The sequence below is a fragment of the Anabrus simplex genome, chromosome 3 (assembly GCF_040414725.1).
Source record: "Anabrus simplex isolate iqAnaSimp1 chromosome 3, ASM4041472v1, whole genome shotgun sequence".
Classification (NCBI taxonomy): Eukaryota; Metazoa; Arthropoda; class Insecta; order Orthoptera; family Tettigoniidae; genus Anabrus; species Anabrus simplex.
In genome coordinates, this window is record NC_090267.1 from 150439457 (window position 1) to 150466966 (window position 27510).

General features: G+C 37.3%; 1 protein-coding gene across 1 annotated transcript in view; it reads right to left on the reverse strand.

Annotated features, from left to right (window-relative positions):
- Hipk (Homeodomain interacting protein kinase) overlaps nt 1-27510 on the reverse strand; it is a 435335-nt gene that overhangs the window by 149618 nt on the left and 258207 nt on the right. Inside the window, exon 15 of the mRNA XM_067142782.2 lies at nt 14263-14375. Within this exon, the coding sequence (XP_066998883.2) occupies nt 14263-14375 (113 nt within the window). The remainder of the gene's footprint in view (nt 1-14262; nt 14376-27510) is intronic.

Here is a 27510-nt window from a genome sequence, read left to right on the forward strand (position 1 = left end):
GTAGCCGTTATGTTGGAAACGTGGGTTTGTTTTGGTATGTTGTTACCGTATGTAGTCGGTGTAATTTAATGAAAGTTGACGATAAATGTTAGTTTATTTCTAGAAGATAAATGTGCGAGTGTATTTACATGGCTCAATGGACATGTAGGATCTGTAATTATACGCAGTAATGTGAGGATGTGTTTGTTTTGATTGTGCTGTGAACCAGATTTAGGTCTGACTATGGTAATGCCTCTCATACAACTATTCTTAAGTTTTCTACAGAATAAAACATTAAGATAGAAATAGATTAGGAATATACATCGTGATTATTTTGAAGTCGATGACAAAATTGTAGTGTGCATACATCATTTTGAGAATAAGTCTGAGGTTAAGGAAGACACTTCTCTAATTCCAAACGGTGAACCTCTTCTTGTTCCTCGAAAAATATTGATTTAGATAGGGTATAACTGATATTGTGATATTCTGTCAGTGTCTATATGCTTCAAAGTGTTGAGTGATTTAGATGCAAGTGTATTTTACAATAATCTATGCTTGCCTACGGAATTGTTTGGCTGGATTCTTGGAGTATAACAGAATTTACTGTATATGTGTAAGAGATGGAGCAATCTGTATACTGTTACACAGAAGAAATAGTGACTTGGAGGGATTAGCTGGGTTTATAACGCAGGGTTTTACACTACCAAAACTTCCGATTCATGCTGTGGTTATCTGTTATCAAGCAGAGTACCACCAAACTGAAGTTCGTCCATGTGGTTAAATATCAATGTTTAGAGTCAGAAGATTTTTTGCACTCATGATCTTTAATGGGTAGAAACCTATTATACCTTTAGTTTCTGAATGTTTCATTACTAAGGTTACCATCATTGTGTGAACTGCTACTATGCTATATGTCAACATTATGTTAGCATTACCAAGGCCGTTCATTGGGTTAACATAATCATTTCGGGTGAACTTGGGCTAAGTGGCTAAGATGGTTGAGGCGCTGGCTTTCGGGCAAGTTCGATCCTGGCTCAGTTCCGTGGCATTTGAAGGTGCTTGCATACGTCAGCCATGTGTCAGTAGATTTATTGGCACGTAAAAGAACTCCTCCGGGACTAAATTCCGTCACTTCGGCGCCTCCGAAAACCATAAAAAAGTAGTGAGTGGTACGTAAAGCCAATAACATTATTATTTCAGGTGTACTTCCCTTTCACTGGGTGCTGAACATTCGGAATTTTCGACCACTTCAAAACTAAGGCAACAAATTATGTTTCATAGTTCTCGTGAGACCTAATAAATTGAGGAATTTTGCACCTTACATTTATTTTCAAACATTCAAAATGAAGGTATAAATATCATTTTAACAGTTTTATCATGTATTTTCATCTATCCAGCGAAGTGAAGTCTAAGAGAAAACGTTATTTGACTAATTGAAATTTCTTAAATAATCAGCTTGTTCTCTTTTCTAGTAGAATAAACGATATTCTAGTTGATTACATGTGGAGCGTACTTGTTGGCGAAGCGTTTTCATACGTGTAAAAGTGATTTTCCCTATGATGTTGCATGTATTGAGTTAAATTATAGCCGTTTGTATAATATGTATGTGATATTTTCGTGTTAGCCAATACCAGCAATCCGGCGGCTACTTTGGCCGCCATGTTTTTTTAATATTATGGTCTGAGGATTGGAGTCGGTCTTGGTCACTGTTCTTGGTCAGAATTGAATATAATGCATTCGAGAACTTTCGAGAATCGATATCTACATTCGAAACCATATTAACATAACCTTCAAACGTCGATGTAGGCCTAATTTATGAGGTACACGATTTCCATCAACTGACCACGAACTGTATACCGGTGACCAAATTAAACTGGAGGATAAAAAAAAAAGGGATTTCGCCATCATATTGGGCGCTTTTGTATCTAATGTGCTTTATTTTATTAGATTAGAGAATCAAAAATTACTTGGGGTCGATTGTTGTTTGGCTTGGTGTTACCGGTATTAGATTTTTCGAAGTTTGGCTGATCGAAGTTGCTGAACTAAAAGAAGTTTTCATGGGAAACTTACGAAGTTGAACTGAATGTAAAGTTTTGAGATTTTGAAGTCGCGTACCGGTAATTAATGTTTGAAGCCGGCCCCGTGATCTAACTTGTCTGCCTTGATTCGATTCCCGGCCAGGTCACGTATTTTTACCTGCATATGAGGGCTTATTCCAGATTCACTCATTCTACGATTACCTTTAATTGAGGAGCTATTTAATGGTGAGATGGCGACCCCGGTCTAGAGAGCCAGGAATAACGGCCGAGAGGATTAGTCACACTGACCATGCGTTACCTCGTAATCTTCAGGCCTTCAGACCGACCAGCAAAGTCGCTTGGTAGGCAGAAGGCCTATTGGGGCTGTAGTTTAGTTTGGTTTAGGGGTGTTTGTAAGATTATAAGTATACATATTTCATTTTTGTGATGTTTAGCCAAATTATTGATGGTTTATTTGTTCCCGGATTTTCCGTTTTCCCGTGTTGTACTATTTTTTTCGCAGCCCCTCCAAAAACAGAGAATCGAGGATCCACTGTACAACCACATGTTCATCAGAAAACAGAGGACACTATCCAAACAATGGAATGGACATCACTGCCACAGACGCCTTACAAATTTGACACCCTATGATTATTATTATCACTTTGGTAATGTTTGACTTGCTTTGAGAACAGTCATGTGGGACTGATGTTACTAGTTAAGAAAGCCTTCCTATGCTTTAGGATCTGTATTTCTTGCCTGAAACATTTCAGAATCAGAGAGAACAATGTACAGTAGAACCTCAGTTATACGTTCCCGGAAACTATGTTTTCCTGTATTATTCGTTCAAATTACGTGGTTCCGCGAGCATCCTAATTAAATCACGTTGTAAAAATCTTGCGTTATTCGTTCCTCAAAGAAACGATTTCCTGGATCAACCGTCCAGAAATTTCAGTCCCATTGATGCTAAACCCTCGATCATGCGTTTTTCAAGAAACTGTGTCTCACAAAAGGACGGCTACGGCATACTTACGGATCATGGTGTTAACGTCCCGTCATTGCGGTAATTTGTGGAAGTACTGTACTGGAAAAACGATCGGTGGTGAATTTGCATAAGGGAGCACCTTAGTATCGCATTTGGATGGTATTGTTTAGAGAATCCTCAGAAATCATAAAGCAGAGTGTGTCTACAATTGGAAGGAGACAAAGCGCATTTTGACAGCTCTAAATGAAGACGGAACGAGTTTCTTCAAGTGTTCGTACTTACAAAATGTCTACATTACTGTATGTCCAGGGTTAGATCTTTATTTTTTTAAATTACTTTTTTCGAGTGTATTGCCGAACAGATTTTCGGCACTTTCCTCTGGGCACTGTATAGTCACTGGGCTTTCAGAAAGGAATCAAAACTGCTCCTTCTTAAGCAACACAAATTTAGTATTTTATTATTATCGTATACGATTATGATATCGAGACCAGAACAGATGTTGCACCTTACATACATAAAGCCATGGGAGGTTCTGGGGATTGCCTATTGCTGTTTAAGTCCCAATATAAGCCTGGGAATTTCGAGATTTAGTGTTAAAACATTATAAAAACTGCAGTAGTTTTATTTGCGCATGTTACATTTTAAAACTTTGTATAATTTCACACTCGTACCGACTTGTACAGCGAGTGCGCTTTCCAACTGAGCTGAAGGTCGCGAATAACTGTAATTTTGGAAGTATTAATGACATTTTTTTCTTTCCAATTTGATTGTGATTAGTAATCAGCAGAATTGAACATAATGCATTCGAGAACTTGAGAATCGATACTTACATTCAAAACCTTAGTCTCGACTTCAATATAACCTTTAAAAGTCGATGTAGGCTTAATTTATGCGGTACAAAATTTCCAGAAACTGACTACGAACAGTATACCGGTCACCAAATTAGAATGGAAGATTAAAAAAGAGGGATTTTGCCATCACGTTGGGTATTTTTGTAACTAATGTGCTTTATTATATTAATTAGAGAATTAGAAACTACTTGTGGTCGATTATTGTTTGGCTTGGCGGTACGGGTGTTAGATTTTTTCGAAGAGCTTGGCTGATCAAAGTTGTTGAACTGAAAGAAGTTTTCAGAGGAAACCGACGAAGTTTCCCTGGTAAAACTGAATTTAAGATTTTTAAGTCGCAAACCGGTAATTAAAGTATGAAGCCTGCCCCGCAGTCTAACTTGCCTGCCTCTCACCCGGGGGCTCAGGTGCGATTCTTGGCCAAGTCAGGTATTTTTACCTAGATGTCTGGTTCCATGTTCAGTCATTCTATGATTACCTTTAATTGAGGAGCTATTTAATGGCGGGATGGCGAGCCCGGTCTAGAGAGCCAGAAATAACGGCCGAGAGGATTTGTCACAGTGACCATGCGTCACCTCATAATTTTCAGGCCTTCAGACCGACCAGCAGGCGGAAGGCCTATTGGGGCTGCAGTTTAGTTTGGTTTAGGGGTGTTTGTAAGATTATAAGTATACATGTTTCATTTCTGTGTTTAGCCAAATTATTGATGGTTTATTCGTTCCCGGATTTTCTGTTTTCCTGTGTTGTACTTTTTTTTCCGGGGTCCCCCCAGAAACAAGGAATAGAGGTTCTACTATAATTATAATTTTAAATGAAACATTCATTACACTGCAAATTTTCATGGGTATATAATCTCTTAAGAACCTAATAATCATCTTCAGGAGAAAAAAAAAAAAAATAAAAAAAAAAAAAAAAAATATATATATATATAACAGCTGCAAAGAGAAATTAGTTCCTATTCGACAGACACCGACATCTTGTCATATTGGCTGTGAGCACCGACTTACTACTAGACTGAGAAGGGACAAGATAGGACTGTATTTCATAAATCAATTAGAGGAGATTGTTCTTTCAAAAGGGCAAAACAATGGGATTACTGGATTTTCTGAAGAGGAACAAAACAAAATCTAGGATGTTGCAGAATGTTGAGAGATCTGCCCATGAGTGTGAGGTTCTTCGATCATTATCATGACTATTTTTGGGTTTATTTCTTGTCCATGGCTATAAGTCTGTTAGGTCATAGGCCCAGAGGCTGGTTGGATCCTCAAATAGCACCACCAAAGGCTATGCAGTTATAGGGAAACCGCCAAACCCAATGGCAGCACCAAAATTGCCATAAGAATGAACACATTCTATCAACCATGCTGAGGTCATAGGGAATAGTGAATACAACAACTGCCAACCAACAGGGATTACAGAAAATGCTAAGACATCAGACCATAATACAATCAACCTATCAAAGTGTCGTACCTCCAGTATACATGGTCTTTAATGGTATTTAAAGGCAAAGCTGGTCTTCTCTATATGGTTGTGTTGCCAAATGCACCAAATAAGATTTCCCTAGAACTTTTAAGCCTTAAGAGAGGCTGCTGGGACAAAAAGTAAATTGTAATTCTTTTTCCTAAATGTGTGAACCTCCTGGTTTTCTACCTCTGATATCATCAACATCTTCATTTCCCATTACCAGCTTTCTGGGTCAGGTTTTGAATCAAGGACCTCCATCACTGTTTCTCCACCACCTCTTCTCCTTTTTTAAGTACATCTTCTGGTTTCCTCCCCTCTTCTACCTCTGATAATCTGATCAAAACACATTCCTAGAATCCTCCGAGGGACGGTTTCATTAACGTGGGTTAAACTTTAACCCCGAGTTACTCAGTTTTAACTCTGAATTTGACTATTCATTCAGTTTCATCAAGGAGGGTTATATTTAACACTAGGTTAAGGCCAGAGTTAAGTTAACTCCTCCTTTAACCTGGGTTAAACACTTTATTCGAGGTTAAAAGCAAAATGACCAACGTAAATCATGCGTTTGATGCAGAGTTGCTTTATTTAGATTTGTTAAATGGTGTTCCTAACAGAAATAGGCCTATAATAAGAAGGAATGACTTTGAAAATCTACCTGAGGAACAATTTCTGAAGAAATATAGACTGTCAAAAACAGTTGTCAGTAAAGGGCTTGCAAACTAAACTAGAAACTATGTTGACAGTAATAGTAGCAAAAGCGGTATTACAGGACTTGACTCTGCACCAGTATCCTACAGCAAGGCAAAGGAACAGGAATGCTGGAATTGAGAATGACACCATTCTTCACATTGATAACGACAGCAATACAGTGGCATATAGGAATGCAGTTGCACACCACTTCAATAATTGTTAAGTACAACTCTTATGAACATTATACTGTGTATCTCATAGTGGTTCTACAGAAATGCACTTTGAAACTAAACTGTGTATTTACTTTTGTGTGTGTTATTGCTAATGTGAAGGTGTGCCAACTTTCAAAAAACAACTCTTGGCACACAGAAACTAAAATTCACTATCAGAAAACTAATTGCTATATAAGCAAGTTACAACTTGTCAAAAACGACATTAATAAGAATAATAAACTAATTATAATAATAAATTTATTGCAGCCAATGGCCAATAAATATATATACAAATTAATTTTCTTCACTAATATCTCACTATAGATTTTGTTCGTTTCAAGCAGTTCTGTAGGTGATATCTCCCACATTGTTTACCACAAAGTTCACAAAAGCAGTGTTCATCCGGTGAGTGAAAGGACTATTTTACATATACGATGATGAAATCCATGCACAGCAAACCAAGTCACTGTGTGTCTAAGAACGTAGTTGGTTTGAGCCCATTCCTTATTTATCATTGCATCGGTGCAAAAAAATTTCTCCCAGATATTTGCCCTTTTCTCCTTCCTATCATTTTGTGTTTTTCTGAAGCTTTGATTGTTGGTAGGTGCAATCTTAATTTAAGATCCTCGATGAAGAAAGTTTCCTTAGTAATAAACTAATCTTGTAGGAGTAAATTTTGAAACGGCTAGTGTCCTTTTCAAGAAACTTGCTTTTACATGATCTAATGTTTCGAGGTCTCTGGATGTAAGGTGTGTCCAAATTAAATGTATGTCGTATGTTACAATCGGTGCTATCTTTACGTGAAATAAGAATAACGCTGTTTTAATGTCCAGTAACTCTGGATTGGTGATGTCTTGAATACTACGAATAGCTGCTAATGCTCTTTCCTTTATATGTATTCTAAATGACGTTCTGGTTGTTTGTAGATGTATTCCTAAATATGTGAAATGATTTACAATTTCCAGTTTCTCATTTCTGAGAAGTATGTTATCTGATTTGGCTAATCTTCCACCCTTTCTAAAGACCATTTGTACCGTTTTGTTTATGTTAATAGTAAGATCATTTTCCCTTGCCCTTCCTCCAGGTTGTAGTGGGCTTATGGGTCTCCTTGTAAGACTCCATTTGTCTGAGTGATGCTTTTTGACCTGGCTGTCCCATCATCTATCATAATTCTGTTTGAGGTCAGAATATTATTTATAATAGTCACCAATTTGTTATTTTTTCCTACCAACAGCTCTAGTTTGTGTATTAGAATTTCCCTATTTATCAAGTCAAAAGTTTTGTTATAGTCAACAAAGACAGCATAGAATTTCTGTTTACAGTGTCGTAGAGTTTCATCTATGTTATCCAACAAATTTGCTACAGCGTGGAGTGTTGATCTCTCTTTCCGGAAACCAAATTGTTGATCAGGAATCTTGTCATTGATTTCTTCCTCCAATCTCCTTTTCAGTAAACTGGTAAATAGTTTTAACAGGTTATTCTCTAGTGCTATGCCTCTGTAGCAATCTGGAGATCCCGTATCTCCTTTACCTTTGTAAAGGATTTTAATATTGGATTCTCTCCATTCACAGGGAATGTTTCCTTTTTCCATACAGGTGTTGAATAATGTCACCCATATTCCTAAAAACGCTTCCATAGACAATTTTTTATATGTTCGTTTAGAATACAGTTTGGTCCTGCTGCCTTTTGATTTGCCAGTTGTGTAATAGTTGCTTTTACTATCCTCTTCCGTGAAATATTGAAACTCCATGTGTTTATCTGTATTTTCTATCATAACCATAGCCACTGGCCGGTTTTCTCTGTTCAAGATGTGTGAAAAATGATCTGTCCAAGTTTTCATTGGGATATCATTTGGGAAATGAGGTCTTCTAGCAGTTTGCGAATGGAATGGGTTTTTGCGAGCTGTTTCAGCAATTATCATTGCTTCCCTATCCATGAATGCCTTTTTCTTCTCTTTCAAAAGCTGTTTGTACTTTCTCCTTTCTACTGTAGAGATTCATGTCAATCGGGTTACTTTTCTCTCTTGCTTTATGTAGGCATTCAAGGACCGTCTCCCTCAGCTTGTAGCACTCTTGGTCAAAGCACTTTTGAGCTTGCCTGGTGCTTTTCCTGATTGGTATAAAAAGCTTGTTTGAGTTTTTCTTCTATGTCTTTAGTTGCTTCATCTAATGGTTTCTGAAGTATGTTCTGCACAAGTGTCTTTTGTTCTTCCAAAGTTGGTAGCTTCTCTATTACAACTTTCTGTGAGAAATTTTCCGGATGTTTCTGTTTTGTAGACTTGTATCCGGGTATTGTTTTAAATGTAGCTGTTACTGGAAGGTGTTTCCACATTAAGCATCTGTCCTCTATTTTCCACGAGTGAACTTCAATTAAGCTATTATGAAATAACAGACCTATTGTACTGCTGCCATTGTGACAGAAGTATGTTGGATTTGTGTTAGAATTGATTAAATTAAAACCAACTTCCTGCAAGTAAGAGATAACTAGATTGCTTTTCCTTGATGGCTTATTTGTTCTACAATTTAAAACTCCTGCTAAGATCACTGCCTTGTTATTCTTAATTTTGTTTATAGCTTCACTTGTGATTCTATAATGACTTCTGGTTGGAAGTAGGCAGCAATAATTGTCACATATTTAAGTTTAATAACAATCACATTGTCCGATTTATAAATAATGTTCACGGGGGCCAGTTTTGCTATGAACATGCATGTTATTCCCCCACTCGGTCTTTCAAATTGATTTTGTTTAGCTAGGGTATGTATGCTGTAATAACCAAAAGTGTTAATATTCTCAGTAAGAAAAGTTTCTGTAAATATTATGATGTCTTGAGTTAACATATTGATCGGCATTACTGAGGTAGTGTTTTTTAGGCCTTCAATATTCCAGAGCAGTATTGATGTCATTTCTTCCTTACTGTCGCACGTTACCATTGTAGGAGATCCTGTGGTTGTTTTCCAGGATGACTAATTATTAGGTGTATAAGAAACCCACAAGTCCATATAACTAAATAAATTCTAACTACTGACATTTGCAGAAACATAACAAGAGGTTTGTTCCACTCTGTTTTAAAGAGTCCGGTCCTGCAACAGTTGAGCATACTGCCACCTGCCCTCACGACAAATACATGGCTAAATTTTAATATGTATACACTTTGTAATAAATCAGTGCATCCTATAAAGGGTCTTAACTTCAACAAGATGTCATAATTGGACGATAAGATGGTAGATTCCTAGTGGCAGCAACAATAAAGGCAGTGACAAGTAACATTTTATCAGTGTCTGACTCAGCTAATCAATCCATCCAGGGTGATGATACACGTGTAAGAGTGTAAAGGATAGGAGGAATGAATGAACTCTTCAAGAGTGTTTTTAAATATGTTCCATGCCTTACGTGCTGGGTTACAAAAGACATTATAAAAACAAAAAACAAAGTGTACATATGTTGGTCTACAGTTGATGTTATACAGGACAATGCTTAATGTTAACATGATAGTATCTTGAGATTTGGATAAGGTTGATTTTGATGTAAATATGCCGATGAAGGGAGTTCAGGCTCCTGAAACACGTACGTATAAATAATTCAAATATTAATAATATATTAACAGGGCAGACTAAACAATCACCCCAAACCCTACGGCACTCAACGTCCTTGAAAGGGCCTTGGCCTGCCCAGCGACTGCTGCTCAGCCCAAAGGCCTGCACATTACGAGGGCTCGTGCGGTCAGTACGACGCATCCTCTCGGCCATTATTCTGGGCTTTCGAGACCGGGGCCGCCATCTCACCATCAGATAGCTCCTCAAATCTAATCATGTAGGCTGAGCGTACCTCGAACCAGCCCTCAGGTCGAGAGAAAAATCCCTGACCTGGCCGGGAATCGAACCCGGGGCCTCCGGGCGAGAGGCAGGCACGCTACCCCTACACCACGGGGCCGGCCTAAACAATAATGCATTGTACATTATCATCATCATTTAGGAGTCTACTGTTTCCCCTGTAATTCTGCGTTTTCACTCTCAGCTTCCTGATAAAGCTCTTCTGCTTCAATTTTCTTTTTCGCAGCTTGCGGATGTAGTTTTTCTGTTTCTATTTTCATTTTTAGAAGTTCTTTTTCGTACATATACCCGTCTTCAATCATTTTCATTTCTGTTTTGTAGAGAGATGTTCGTTCCTCAGCAAGTGCAGTGATGATTTCACAGCAGATGCTCACCTGGAAACAAAAATTATAGTTGGGAATTTTGGTAATCCTGCAGCACACTTCGACCGGCAACATAAATCAGGCAATCAGCTGATAACACTAACCTTGATGCATCGTGGTGCCTTTCTCCCGCCCCTTCTCATCAGCTCTGTTGAATTTTTAGCATGGAAGTAATAAAAAACTTTGTTAAAATACTACTTGAGGCAAACACAAGTAGTTAATTAATAAATTTGACTTCATTGATTTATAATCATTTAAAATAGTACTTACACTCTTTTTTTAACAAACATGTATATAAAGAGCAATCATCTGAATAATGAGCAACATAGTTAAGAAATAAATATATGAAAATCAACTGACTTACATGTGGCGTGGATTTCTCGTGTGAAGCCAAGGAAACCTGAAGAGATGTATTCAATATTTTGCATGGTGTTTCGACCTTGTTTGACTTCTTGTACCTCAGTCCCTAAATCCTAACCATTTTCATTTTCTTCATGAATAATTTCAACGTCTCCTAAAATGAAACATAGATAGCATTATAATTAAAAGTTCATATAACGATGTTATCTGTTAGAAAATTAAATTCCTGTTACCAGTATATATAATACAATTTAAATGTAATTAAATTAATGCATTACTTACCATAATACTCTGCATCACAGTCATATGGGTTGACATTAGGCTCAGTCCGGTCCTTTATTAGGCAAAGAACACTCATCAATTTTCGTAGTTGAACATGGACCTCCACCTGTTTTAAATCTTTCCAAACGCTCCTTGCACTTTGCTTTCTTCAGTACCTTTTTAATATTTTCATAGAACTGTATTAATTGTTTCATAGATTCCACTGTAGACGTGGACAATGTTATTAAATTCCCCTGTTGGTCTTTCCCATGTGTCCTCCTTTTTTTTAAATTTTACACCGCCATTTTCCTTGCATTCTATAATGCCTTGGTACTTTGTGGCTAGTTCAATAAGTAATGCTTTTTCTAAAGCAGAAAAATTCGTGCCCCTATTTCTCTTCTGAACGTCTTCCATTTTTCTATCACAATCATGAAAGAATAATATCTACCACGGACCTGAGGAAGAAAACGAAATACGGCGCACAAAATGTGTTCATAATATCTGATTTTTAGTCACTGCCACCTTGATTAGTACGGCAGCCGTTTCCTGCGGGAGTTAATGCGGTGTTAGTTAACCCTCTGCTGAAATAGCTTGGTGAAACACGTGACTCGTAAGAATGTTCAAATATTAACCCTAAGTTAACAAACCCAGGGTTAGGGTATATTTAACCTCTGTTGATGAAACCAGGCCTGAGGGGTTATTCCTTCATATAACTGTACCACTTCAGCATACTCAGTCGTAAGATTCCAATAAACTCCTCTGAAAACCGAACTGTTGGTTCATTTTCTCTTTCTGTATTCTCTCCTGCCTTATTTTATGGAGACAAGACTGAGAAAATTTCGCTTAATTTGTGTTAGAGTAGCTGCTCCAAGTCTGGACGTCAAGATTAGTACTAAATAATAAACAAGAACCTCTTTTATCTGGATTAAGTGGGACCGGAACTGATTCGGATGATTGAAAATCTCGATAATCCGAAAAACTAAAAAACAAGTACAGTACATGTTATATAATCTGTTAACATAAGTTGTACAGTAATACCTTTTTTCAATTGTACAAACAAAATATAAGAACACTTTTCATACATTTACAACTCTTTTATGCACTAAAGTAATGCAAGATTTTTCTGTTCTACATTTGTGTAACGTTTGCGTGCAGCACGATCACGAAGACGTTTTACCAACAACAGTTCTGCTGGTGTGGTTTCAGTCACGGATTCTAAATAGGCCATCAGTTTGTCCAGCCGCATTACTGCCTCTCCACGAGTCACTGTTTCTTCTGATGGAGCGTCGGTTTCATTTTTGAATTCACCGTCAGTGAATTAGTAGTGCACTGCATTCAGAAAAGCATGGGTTTGAATCCTAACTCGGCCATCCTGAGAATGGTTTTCCAAGGTTCCCATTCTCAATTCCAGGTGAACGCTGGGACGGTACCTTTGATAGACTGTGGTCGAATTACTTCCATTTCCTATCCTTGACTTTTCTTGAATATCTTTTCCATCAAGGATAGGATAGTTGATGCCTTAAAAGAAATACTGTACAAGTAAAAATATAGGTTTGTTATTTTTGATCTGGATAAACCAGAGATCGGGATTAATGAGGGCCGGATAAACAAGGTTCTTGTGTATTTATATAAATAAAAATTGTTCTGAAAAGGGAAGCATAGCTTAATTTTACTCACTGTGAATATTATATCAACAAGATTCAAACGTATTCAATGTCTATATAGCTTTTCAACTGTGTCATTACCATGTCGTTCGTATGCCATTATAGCCCATCTTGAGGGGGATCTTTACTCCTCAAACATGCACACAGCTGAATATGTGTTGAGTTGATTAAAACATTGCAACAGACCACACTTCTACAACACCCACCTAAAATTGCTATTGTAGATTATCACCAGGTCAGCAGGCTAATGAATGATATGCCAAAAACAATACAAGCCTGCTTCACTGCAAGGATAGAGGTTACCATTAATAAATTTGCTGAAATGGGTGCACTTAAAGCAGACTGAAGATCAATTACTTGTTCTTGAAGAGATATTCGTTGTCTACTGGTGACCAATTAGTATTACAGTTCTGGTAGGTTTACTTGTCTTGTGTCTACTTCTGTAATTTAAGCGTTGTCAGTTAATCAGTGTTCACATTCTGTAAAATCTTGAACATTTTGAGTGTCCTAGGAAAAGTATATTGGATTGGACCATAGAAAATTCAGCAGTTGGCAGCATTGTACAATTCAAAACATGTAATGGTTCCTTGGAAGGAATATTAAAAATATGTTTCAGTGTTGTTATATGGGTGCAAATTTCAACATTAAATGCAGTGTTAATTGAGCAAATAAAAGCGTTTGAAATGTGGCTTCACAGGAGAATGCTTCATATTTCGTGAACACCTCAAAAACGTAGTGCAGTAGCTTTCTACGCATCAGATGGGATTGTTCAAGGCAAAAGATAAGAGGAATGCCTAGACACATTTAGGAAAAATAAGTCTAGAGAGACTTATCCAAGACAGATGCCAGATGGCAATAAATACTCCAATGCGACTGGTTAGATCACAGACCCCAGACCCTGTGTACTGAAGTGGAGAACTGATGATGAATGAAAGACTAGTTTGAACTCATCAAGATTTGTGGCAGTTTCAGGTAATCTAATATAGGCAATAAAGCAGGAATGACTACTCTGCATCAATTGCAAGTCATGAAACAAAACATATCACCTGCAATATTATGACATGGTATAAAGCTGACAGCAACGGAGTTACACAAAGTCAAGTTTTTCTACTGTCCAGCTGAGAAACACCGAGGTAGCAAGTAAAATCTATGTTTTGGATGGCATTCAATCACACTGTCTGCTCCTGTCTTCCTTCACTTATCCCACTACAACCATAATGGCATCTCTCACCTCCCCATTCAACCAATACAATGCCGAAAGATCATTCCTGTGTTTGAATAACCAACCTAGGGTCATGAGACATGAATAGAAAAATCTTTTGATACTTCAGTATTAGACATAGAAGAGCTCTGAGCGGGGCAATGTTATAGATAGACTAGTATTTGGGCCAAAACTGGAGATAGATGATGTTAGTGACACAGGAAGGCTTGGTCAAAGGGTAACTAGAGAATGGATTTGTTTCTGTACAGACCAGCAGGACAGGAAAGACAATACCTACTGAATCACTCATATCCACAATGAACTGGTGGAAGTAAAGTAAGCTGCTAAAAAGAGAAAGACTTATAACAAATAATACTCTACTACTTACCATTTCCCAGGTGCCTCATCCTCACTATCTGATATTGTGATGACTGATACAGCAGGAGAAGGCGTATCATGTATTGTTATGGTCTGTTGTCTGCCAGAGATCACTTGTTGAGCCTAGATGCAAACAACACACACAACAATCATTCATCAACATACTATCTACAATATTCTGAAATCTGCAAGTCTATATTGCAACATGAAAAAATTTAGTACAGTATGGAAGAAAAAAAAAAAAAAAAAGTAAAAACATCCGGAACCCCCATGGAATTCCCCCACATTACTGTTCCATACTGTTGATGTAGATCATCTGATAACGGTCCCGGCGAAGGGTTTCGAGAAGACCACAACGGAATCTACAGTGGAGAAGACGGACTCTGGAATGGTGGAGATTGCAGAAGAAGCAACCCAGTACTCCGGGATTAGTATGAGTACACATGGTGCACAACGTTTTAACCCCTTTTAATTACTAAGTGGACATTTTTAGAACAGCAATAAAAGTGATATACTCTTTTAATTATTGAAGAAGATTATGCATGTATCTAGCTGAGGATGGCCCAATAAGAGGGCCAAAACTAGTTCTAGTGTTTCAATACAAAATATAATAGAGCCTTAAATTCTTGATCAGGTGGGATATCCCCTTCTTTGAATTATAGATATAATTATTATCTCCGAGAACTAGCTTCTATCAAGGTCATAAAATAACAGCAAAGTATTCACACTGATACAAATGTAAGTTGTGGAATTCAAAATTAATATTAATTTTTCCATAAAAAACAAAAAAAAAAACAAAAAACCACCGGCACCTGCCTTACGTAACAGGTGACCGTGGAGGTCCAGAATGACAAAGCAAAATTGTATAATCTTTCAAACAATCTTCTTATATATATATATATAAAATCTGAACGTGTAACACAATATTGCAAAAAAAACATAACACTAACGCCTATGTGTTATGCATAAAAAAAGTCCCCACCTCAGGATTACCAGAAAAATATTACTTATTTCATTAGTCCTATTATTTTCATAAGATAGTCATTTCTTCGAATAATACAATGCTTAAGTCATTAACTGTATTCGCCGGTAGATGGCTCTACAAAGGTGGTCTCCGCTGATCTTTCTATGACAGCCCGAGAGAAGGCTCTGTGAAATCAGGTCAGATCATCATTAAAACATTTTTTTTTTTTTTTTTTTAAAGCAACTCCAGGAGGTTGCAGGAAAACATTTGTTTCTTCAAGTTTAGTATACATGGTTAGAAGCAGAGGTGAGATTGCAATTGCTGCTGCATGGACAGGAACTGCAGCTTTCTATTGCCAGGTGGTAAGCCAATTCACAAAATGAGGGGTTTGCCTGCTCTAGTAACAAGAAGTTCAGTTTTGCATATTAAATGAAACAGTTCAGAAGCAGATGTTTTGCATAAATCAACCACTATTGTTGATGAAGCTTTGATGATTCCTGCATTAGCAGTAAATTGCATTAATCCTGTAGGACATTCTGAGGTGTAAAAAAGAAATGGGTGGTAAGAATAAATAAGTAAATAAATAAATAAATAAATAAATAAATAAATAAATAAATCCTAAACTGCATTTAAGGCAGTCGCCCAGGTGGCTGATTCCCTATCTGTTGTTTTCCTAGCCTTTTCTTATATGATTTCAAAGAAATTGGAAATTTATTGAACATCTCCCTTCGTAAGTTATTCCAATCCCCAACTCCCCTTCCTATAAATGAATATTTGCCCCAGTTTGTCCTCTTGAATTCCAACTTTATCTTCACATTGTGATCTTTCCTACTTTTAAAGATGCCACTCAAACTTATTCACCTACTAATGTCAATCCACGCCATCTCTCCGCTGACAGCTCGGAACATACCACTTATTACACGTTATAAATCTCATTTTTTGACCATATTGAAAATTTACAGTTCAATAATAAAGGTGTTCTTTAACCCACCTATTCAATACTTTAATTTCCACTTATAGTGGTTACATAAACAGACAACTGATTAAATTGGACTTGTTTCGCCCTCAATTCAGGGTATCTTCAGCCTAAAAACAATCTTCAAGAGCTAAAAGTTTAGCCAGTTAGTGGCCTTGAACATGTTGTATTTATGACATTCATTTTTGTGCTTGTGTTTCACGCCCTCATGTCGTTGGCATTATGTCATTGTCACTTTGGTATTCCACTAACAATTTTAAATGAACCATTTTAATTAGAAATTTTTTTAATGGAGTAAGTTTTAGTCTATGACGAAATAGTTTATGGTTTAATCATTGACAGTGTTTCCAGTAACATGTTAGTATAATGTATCATTTTTCACATTTTTATGTACTGAATTTTAGTAACTGGCTAAACTTTTAGCTTCCATATTAATATAAGGTGTACTCTTGAAGATTATTTTTAGGCTGAAGATGCCCTAAATTGAGGGCGAAACATGTCCCATTTAACTGATAGTCTGTTTATGTAACCACTGTAAGTGGAAATTAAAGTACTGAATAGGTGGGTTAAACAACACCTTTATTATTTTTTAACATACCACTTAGCCGAGCAGATCGTCTTTCTCCCAATTCTTCCCAGCCCAAACTTTCCGACATTTTTGTAATGCTACTCTTTTGTCGGAAATCATCCAGAACAAAATGAGCTGCTTTTCTTTGGATTTTTCCCAGTTCTTGAATCAGGCAATCCTGGTTAGGGTCCCATACACTGGAACCATACTCTAGTTGGGGTCTTATCAGAGACTTACATGCCCTCTCCTTTACATCCTTACTACAACCCCTAAACACCCTCATAACCATGTGCAGAGATCTGTACCCTTTATTTACAATCCCATTTATGTGATTACCCCAATGAAGATCTTTCCTTATATTAACACCTAGATACTTACAATGATCCCCAATAGGAACTTTCACCCCATCAACGCAGTAATTAAAACTGAGAGGATATTTCCTATTTGTGAAACTCACAACCTGACACCCAACACCGTTTATCAAAATACCATTGCCTGCTGTCCATCTCACAACATTATCATGGTCACGTTGCAGTTGCTCACAATCTTGTAACTTATTTATTACTCTATACAGAATAACATCATCCGCAAAAAGCCTAATCTCTGAATCCACTTGTTTACTCATATCATTTATATATTTATAAGGAAACATAAAAGTCCAATAATATTTCCTTGAGGAATTCCCCTCTTTACAGGGTCAGATAAACTTTAGCCTACTCTAATTCTCTGAGATTTATTTTCTAGAAATATAGCAACCCATTCAGTCACTCTTTTGCCTAGTCCAATTGCACTCATTTTTGCTAGTAGTCTCCCATGATCCACCCTATCAAATGCTTTAGACAGGTCAATCGTGATAAGAGTCCATTTGACCTCCTGAATCCAAGTTCCCTTTCCTCTACACACTTTCCCCACATGTCTAATGATGGAATCCCCCATGACCAGAGCCTCAACCCTACCCACCTCATTTGATCCCCTCCCCTCCTGATCAGTCCTATCTTTCTTGATAGCTGCAGAAGCACTTTCTCCTTCCTTTTCTCCTTCCCATGACCCTGTTTCACCTGTCTTTTCCTATCCTCTACTCTACATTTCCCTTTCCTACCTTTTCCCTTCCGCCTACTTCCACACATTTCGGCAACAGTTCCCTGTACCTCATTTTCTCTCTGTTGTTCTACCTGGAGTGACTCGTACCGATTTCGCATAGACACCTGTCCTGAATTCTGATCCTGAATGGAGCCCTTAGCCTGCGATCTCCTTCCCCTTAGAACATTAGACCACCTGTCTTCTACAATTTCTCCCTTTCCTTCCTCTCCCTCTTGTACACCTAATGTAACCTGTCTTCTGTAAGAATCCTAATTATCTCCCTCAAACTCTCCAACTCCTCCATCATACCCCTCAATGCTTCGCCACACCCACAGTTCCTACACTTGCACTCCTTAGCCATTCTTTATGGAAAAAATTAAAAGAAAAGGAAAATTTAGAATAACCTATTTGAAGGAAAAAAAAAAAAAAAAAGTATGAACGGAGGGATATATTATCGGGGATAGTACTCAAAGATCACACGACAATTAGGTAGTTAATATACGACTACACTACAATACTACTTAGTCGTACTCTATTTTTATCCTACAACACCCTAACAGGATAAAAACTGCTGTTAATTACTGAATACCGAAAGGAATACACAAGAATTACACAAATCTAAACTGCAATTAAGCCTATCCTAATTACAACGGATACCTCTTCTATACCGGTACTACACAAATATTTTACAATAATAAAATAAGCATGCTAAATTCTAATAGGATATTACTCGTATACTACTGTACAGTACACTACAATCATTTTAAACTACGTTCGGACGTATCCTAATTACAATACCGGTACCGTATGTCACTACTAAGCACAAACAGAAATGAAAACGGCAAGTTTGAAATTTGCAAGAACTGGTGTACTCAAAGATTACCAACAAAGCTAAATGCTTAGACAGATTATTATTAGTACTATGCCCTATTAGATACACATGAAAGATACACACGAATATAGCAGGCAAGATACTATCTAAATATACTGTATCTATACTACAATTCTCAGCTGAAATGTGGTTAAATGAATTTTTACTGCTGGTGGATCACTATTATTTTTCCCTAGTACGCGGGATGGAGAATAAAAGTGTCCTTTGGGGGGAGATTTTCGCCCCAAGTTCTTCCTGTGGTATCCAAAGGTATAGGAACTAAGGTAATTTGAGGCATGTATCCAACAATGCTCAAATATGGCCAAAAATTGAAGTACTGTATTTGAAAACAAATATGCATTTAAAGCCTTCCAAAAAGGCATTTGCTACTACAATTGGTAAATGATGAAATTAAAAGTGAAATAAGAAATGATATAAGTGTTCCCAATGACTTTGTAAGTAACAATTCATTGGGAAGTCACGTTTTCAGCAATTGTGTACACTTAAATAATTCTTCAGTTTACTATAACAGAGCACTGTTAAGTCTCTTCAATGATGACTAACAGTATAAATGAAGATGTTCTTCACCTAATCCCAGGAATTTTTAAGGAATACAACAGTATCAGATGACAATGCCGATACAGATTTCATAAGCAGCATACCTATTGAATACCTACACTCCATGCCACCTGGAATGTCTCCACATGTATTAAAATTGAAAATTGGTGCAATTGTCATGCCCGTAAGAAATATGCACAAGGCATTTGGTTTAGTAAATGGAATGTGTATGATAGAGAAATATGACAAAATTATAAAATTAGAAATCATTACAGGTGCTTCCAAGTATCAGGTAATGTATCTACCTACGATTGATTTGGTGTCTACTGAGAGTATACTGCTTTTCAAATTTAAAAGGAGGCAATTCCCATTACGTCTTGCTTCCACAATGTCAAAGGTCAATCTCAGGGTCAAAGTTTTGACAAAATAGGTACAGTGAAACCTCGTTAGTGCGTTCCTCATAAACAGGTTTTCCCGCTTAGCACGTCGTAAATTCGAAGTCCTGATTCTTAATAATACCAACATAGTTGGTCCGTTATTGGACATTATAAAATTTCCAGCTTATTCCTGGTTGCCAGCGTTTTGAAGCAGTGTGCTCAGTTGGGCATCAATTTTTGAAAAAAGTCTCTCATAGTGCACTGGCACTGCCGGTGGCTCCAAATAGCCTACGCAGTGGCCTCCATGGTATGCACTTGTTATGTGTCTTGGTGGGTGCGCTATTTACCAACTGATGAATCCAACTTAGCATACTGGGGCAAAACGCTGGCAACCAGGAATGAGTTAGCTGGAAAATTTTTGATGTCCAATAACGGACCAACTATATTGGTAACCAACTGGATGTTGGTAGGAGGGGGCCCAACATGCACACAGAGGCGTTGCGATACAATATTTTGGCATAAAATTATTTTTATTTTTACCTTTATACGAGCTAAATGTTGCATTCTCGTGTCACTTGTAATTATTACATCACATTATTAGAACGTAGCACAAGGATGAGGAGACATGAAATAAAATTCTCGCAGGGAAAGAAATTATTTACGTTCAGATGTGCTAGTGTTGCTACTGCGCCTCTGCACGTAATACCCTAGATACTTTCACATGCACTCATTTCTGCAAATTCGAGCCTGCATTTCTTTTCTTCATTACCTATAGCACGAAAAGGATTAAAATGGAAAATAAACTCAATAACAACTTGGCCATGCAATACTTGTGAAACAGCCAGAAACTACGCCCGTTGTCGTTACACCCAGTAGGAATGCAAGGGCGATATAGGCCTAGGTTCTAAGAATCGTCAAGAATAAGTCGCCGGATTTCATATTTGCTTGATTTACTAGTTTCATTTCCGTATTGATAGTTCATGTATGTATAGACAAGAAAAGGTTCCACCTTATCAATACAATTTTATTGTCAGAATTAGCTTACATGACTGGTTTCAACTTTAAATAGTCATCATCAGCTGAACATGAATACTTTTAGATATGTGTGAAGCATTAGCTGGTATTGCCCTTTTCTAAAGGGAGACGATAAGGAAGCATCATGTCTGAGTGTCCAAATTGGGCATATTAAGTGTAAAATAATTATATACTATAATTTTGGCAATCAGGTACTTGAGTATAAAGCTATCTCCTTCAGGACTAGAGTTTGTCTATGAAACCTAACTTAAGCTTAAATCTAAATTACAAATACATTAAACACATTAAAATACACAGTACATGTTAAAATCCTTTAAAATAATGAAAATAAAACATTTCATGGAATTGAAGTATGTATCTTGCGTGTTTTGAGTCCAATGTTGTAAATAGTTCAGTGCTTGCGTTCATAGTAATGCTGTAGTTCTCTTAGCAAGTCTTGTTGTTTATTTAAATGTCGTCTCTATTTGTATATATGGCAAAAAGCTTCTATTGTTAACAAAATCCAATTATATAGACAGAGGTAAGTATATGCAGCTGTGAGTGGAATATTATCTTTGAGTATAGGAAGAAATGGTCTTGGTCGTATGTAAGTATTTCTAGATGCGGAGTTGTAGTGGTGGCTCCTTCTTCATCTATAATTGTGTGCTGATATGTATTATCTGTGGAAGACGAAAATAAAGTGTGAGTAGAGAGTTATAAGCTGAAGGAATGCCTGTATGTGTGTGTTAATGTGAATGTGTACTTACTATTGCTGTCGTGGTTGGGTTGCATTGGATCTGAGAGCTTGGCGTGTACTGCTATGCGTTTTCCTTAGGTTTGTGTCTGCTGCTGCGAGGGGAGTGGATAGAGGGTAGGGAGAGTTGCTGTTGTGGGGGTAGGGGTGGAGCTGGGCATGTCGTTCGATGGTGCTATGGCGTGTGTTATGTTCTGTTTGTTGATTATTTTGAGATAGTCATTTTTTTAGGCAGGGATGGCTTTACTGAAAATGGTATTAGTTTTTTCTGTAATTTCGTTTATATTGTAACTGGGATTGGTGTATTGGTCTAACAATATGTAAAACTCTTCTGTTATATTGAGCAAGGGGCCCTTCGGTATTTCTTCTTTTAAGTCATCTTCTGTTAATAGTTAAAAGCATATTAGATTCAATTGAAGCTTTTTCTTCGACCTCCCCAAGAATGGCACTCCTAACAGTTAAAGTAGAGAATAAAACATACACATTGATAAATGTCCATGCCCCAACGAATGACAAAAATAACAAAGAAAAGGAAGAAACAGAAACATTTTGGGAAGAATTGGACCAGTTGATATCAGGTATCTCTGATACACATATTAAAATTTTACTTGGTGACTTTAATGCTAAAATAGGAAAAGAAAAAATTTCGTACAGTAGTGGGTAAATGGCCAGCGCATAAATTTACAAATAAAAATGGTCAAAGATTAATTGATCTTTATATAGATCATAGATTAATTTTGGAATCTACAAGGTTTAAAAGAAGACCACACAAACTAATGACTTGGAAATGCCCTAATATTAAATTGGGGGAGTTCCAGATTGACCATGTGGCCATGGACAAGAATTATCACAAAGAAATTTATAATGTGAAAGTACTCCGTGGGGTAGACATACATTCAGATCACTATATTTCCAAATTAAAATAAAATTAACGCCAAAAAAAGAAGAACAAAATATCCAAATCCAATAGGAGGAAGAAGTATGACCCTAGTTAATTAATAATAAACTGTATTTTGAAAGGTCTAAAACTCCTCTAAGCGACAATTTGGGGACAGTAATTGAAAAATTAAAAACCATAGCTGAAGAAATTGCTCCTGTTAAAAAAACGAAAGAAACATGCTTGGTGGAATGTGGAGTGTGACACAGCGATTCAAAACAGGGTGAATGATCAACAAAAGAGAACAGAAAAGTCCTGTGAAGAGCTAAATAATGCTAGAAAACAAACAGCCAAAGAAATCAGAAGGGCTAGGAGAAATTATCACAAAGAATCATTAAACACCATAGATTCATACAACATAAGATAAGGGATTTTTATAAAATGTTTCGACAATACCAATCAAACTATACTCCACCAACACTTATGATGAGAAATACAAATAGAAAACTGGCACACAGTAACCAAGAGAATGCAGAAATTTTAGCTCAATACTTTCAAGAATTACTTAATAGCGAAGAACCAACACAATACCTAGAGTATGACCTTCATTCAAAAAATAAAACCATGTCATATCTGATGAAGAAAGGGCAGCCAGGTCAGCCAGAATGAAGAGGTTTTGGGAAAGGAAGAAGATGATGCAAGCTACATCTTCAGTTAATTCTTTGTTAACATAAATGTATTTGGGTTTGATTTAAGTGCTCCAATGTGGGCGTAAACTATGTAAATAAATAAATAAAAGCTCTAGAGATCATGCTGTAATAAACTGCTTTTTTATGTGTATTGGGATGGATGGAATATATTTTGATCGTGTTCGATGTATGTGTGGGTTTTCGGTATATTTTGTATGCTTAAAGTAAATACAAAATTTTAATATTCCACCTTCTCAATACTATCAATACTATGACATTAATGTCATTGTAATGTTTTTGTAAAAACATCAAATGATTTTTTAGTATTGAGAAGGTGGAATATTAAAATTTTGTATTTACTTTAAGCATAGTCTCAACTCAATACGGAACCTAACAATGAAGTTTATTACTTTTAATATTTTGTATGATAAGTGGTTTTCGTGTCGTTATTGTTATATCCAGATAGTTTAAGGTGTGACTGTTTTCAGATTCTTTGGTAAATTTTATGCAGGGGTCTATTGTGTTAAGTTTATCCAATATGATATTTTCATCAGTGGATCTATTATCAATGACGAAAATGTCTTCAACAAATCTGCACCAAAAGAATATATTATCTATTTTGCTGATTGATGTGTATTCTAAGTAGTCTATGTAAATTTCGGCCAGTATGCCAGAAGCAGGAGACCCCATTGGTAGGCCCTGTTGTTGGTAGATTGTGTCGTAAAATCTAAAATAGTTATTAGTGATGAATTCAAGTAGCTTCATAAATTCAATTTCTAGAATGCTTAGATTACTGTGGTTCCTTAGATTAGATTCAATTATTTCTATAGTTTTATTGGTGGGAATATTGGGATACATGTCAGTTATATCAAACGATGCGATGGTACGGGACTGTTGTGAGGAAGAAAGCCGAAGAAATTACGTGGAAATTAATTGTACCTTTTACCGTGCCGAACAGGTGGCTGGACCGCTTTTAAAATCGAGCCGGGATCATTTTACAAAACAATTTGTGGTAAAGCAGAGAGTGTAAGTGCGGAGAAAATGGGAGTGTGGAAGGAAACGGTTCTGCCTGCTAAAATAAGCAGTTACAAACCTTGCAACATTTTCAATCTTGATGAATTTGCACTTTTTTTACATGCTTATCCCAGATGTCTCTAGTTTTGAAGGGAGAATCTTGCCATGAAGGAAAATTAAGTGCAAGTTGCGGTACTGGTTGCTGCTAATATGGAACTGAAAAACTACCTCTACTGATGATAGGGAAGTCTAGGAAGCCACGTTGTTTCAAAAATGTCAGGACTCTACCGTGCAAGTACACCAGCAACAAGTCAACTTCGATGACATGTTCCCTGTTTGACGAGTATATGCAGGCATTAGATGCCACAATGGGTTGCCAGAACAGGAAGATTGTAGTGATTATGGACCACTGTCCTGCGCATCCCAAGGAGTGACCCCATTTAAGGAATATCAAGGTAGAAGTTTTCCACCGAATACTACATCGGTACTACAGACCATGGACCAAGGAATCATTAAGGTACTGAAACAGATGTACTGAAAATCAGTTGTGCGCTGTATGCTGCTATGCATGGAAGCAGGCAAACCCATCTACAAACCATCTCTTTTGGACACAATACATTTCATTGCCTGTAATAATAGCAAACTGCTTCAAGAAAGCAGGCTTCAGTGGTGGTACCGAAAGCATTGCTATGGAAGTTGGTGAAGAAGAGCCAGGGTGCTGAAAAACTATACAGAAGAAGATGGAGATTACCAGTAGTTTCAACGACTTCACTGCCATTGATGATATGGTTATCACTTGCGAGGAGCAGACCATCGATGAGATCTGCAAGGAAATTCAGACAGGAGATAAGAAGACAAAGTGGAGGAAGAGAATTCCCCAAGACAATCTTGCAGTGAGGATTCCCCAAGATAATCTTGCAGTGAGGCAAGTATCTGCCTTAAAGAACTGAGGCGGTTTATGGAAGGTTCAGCCAGTATGCCTTAGAACATACAGAAGGCAATGTGGGAAATGGAGAGGTTTATACTTATATAAAAAAGCAGTAAAAACCTGAAACCGTCAACCCTGGACAATTTCTTTTCAAAATAGGAGCCTAAACTTTCGTGTTGGGAAATGTACTTAATGTCTAATGCAGTATGGAATTTACATAATGTACAGTTACCATCTACCATTTTAATGTTCTTAGTATTTCTTCTTATCTCTTGTGCAAGGTTTTATATAATATGTTCCCTTCTCTTATCAAGTATTTTTATAATCCAGTATGTTCAATTATTTTACTTTATCTCTAAAAATATGTCATGATAATCAATTTTTATATTGTGGCTTTCTTTTAGCAAACCTTATATATCTGTTGGCTGCGTGTTTCACATGTATTTCAAAGTGCAGAATAAGTTTTCGAGCATTACCCCTTTTATGAAGTTTCCTGCTTAAGAAGGGTTCTTTTTTTTTTTGGTCCTTTGAAATACTTCATAACAGAGTTTCACTGCATAATATAATGCCTCCTGTTATACCATCATAATTTCTTCACTCCCGCAAGCCGGGTGCGGTTGTGTATGAGCCGGCTCCAGTCTGTCCTGTCCATCCACAGATGATGTTTGTATTTGCGATGCCAGTTCATCTTTGATACAAGGTGCTTGAAAAATCTGCTTCTCCCAAACATCACGAGGTCTTCCTATTGGTCTCTTTCCAGGAACAATGCGGCCAAAGTATGCTCGAGGAGTCCTATGGGGATCCATTCTTTTCATGTGACCATACCAATGCAATTTCTTCACTTCAAGGCTCTCCTGCAAGCTTCTTTCCAATCCAAGCTGTTGTCAGATATCTACATTCCTTACTTTATCCAATTTTGTTTTTTGTAGACAAGAACGGAGGAAATTCATTTCTGTTGCCTGAAGATAACTCTTTGTTGATCCAATAATTGATGCTGCTTCCAGATCAGACATCAATATAGGTACCAGATATATTTTGTACAAGCTGACCTTGGAATTTAACGTAAATGTTTCATCCCACAATATTCAACATACAGCATGATAGAATGTGGAAGCTTTCTGTATTATGTTGCTGATCTCTTGATACAGTAGAACCTCGAAAATTCAAAATTGGTTAATTCAAAATCCCACCTAATTTGAAGAAGCTCTCGTTCCTGGAAACATGAGATATGGTTTCGCATGTTATTTAAATTGTATAATTCGAAATACAGATAATTCGTAATTCGAAGTACAATGTTGGCCCCATTACCGAAATTCAGACTTTTACTTCGAAACTGCCTTTACATTTTAAAACAATAGGATGTTACAGAGTAATTTAAATTCAAAATTTACCGGGCGAGTTGGCCGTGCGGTTAGGAGTGCACAGCTGTGGGCTTGCATATGGGAGATAGTGGGGTCGAACCCCACTGTCGGCAGCCCTGAAGATGGTTTTCCGTGGCTTCCCATTTTCACACCAGGCAAATGCCGGGGCTGTACCTTAATTAAGGCAACGGCCGCTTCCTTCCCATTCCTAGGCCTGTCCTGTCCCATGGTCGCCATAAGACCTATCTGGCCAGTGTGACGTAAAGCAAATAGAATAAAATTAAAATAAAAATTTATCCATGTCGTGATAGAACGCGTGTTCCGGAACGTGGAGGGGTAGCTTTCTGCACTTACACTCACTTCAGTGTGTCTACAGTGTGCTTCATAACTGCTAAGTTGAATGAAATCGGACTTCTTTTGTATTCAACCTCTTAAGGAACGCCGTAATATCATGTATCATGCAGCAGGCAGTGTGCAGAAAAACAGAATCCGCGAACACTGGTGATGCCGACAGTTGACGAAAAAGCGTAGCTCATATACACAATTCTAGAGACGGGAGTTACTTATCGTAACATGATACTGTATCCTAATCCATAACGGTAAGCTGTTCCAGAAATATTATGTTCCTCCGGATACCCTAATACAAAAGTAACTGTCTCAGCGAAAGCGATACTTTTGTAACAGTTTAGTGGCAGTACTGGTATTCCTATCCTGTTAGTTGCTGCTCGGTTACAGATACCGGTATTCTTTAGTTATTCGAAGTGCTTTGTATTAGGCTTACTGGTGGTAGTACATACAGTAGCGTAGTTCCTCGGAACAGTTACACGTGGTCTTCCCACCTTGCATCTCGAGTTTTACTCCATGTTCTGGACAATGAGTGAGTGGATACGATTTATGTGGACATATTACAGGAAAACGGTTTCTAGAAACACGTTGAAATAAGGTACCCAATAATATTATTATTAATAATAATAATAATGATGATGATAAATCACAGCCTGTTTCCAGACATTAGACCGGTTCAGGAATTGAATGTATGAAGTTTCCACATAGCGGGGGGATAGGAATTGTGCCGGCTGCCGAAGCCTGTCGTACCCCTCTGGGGCAACGATTAATGAATGACAGATAAAATGAAATCATATTGGAGAGTGTTGCTGGAATGAAATATGACAGGGAAAACCGGAGTTCCCGGAGAAAAACCTGTCCCGCCTCCGCTTTGTCCAGCAC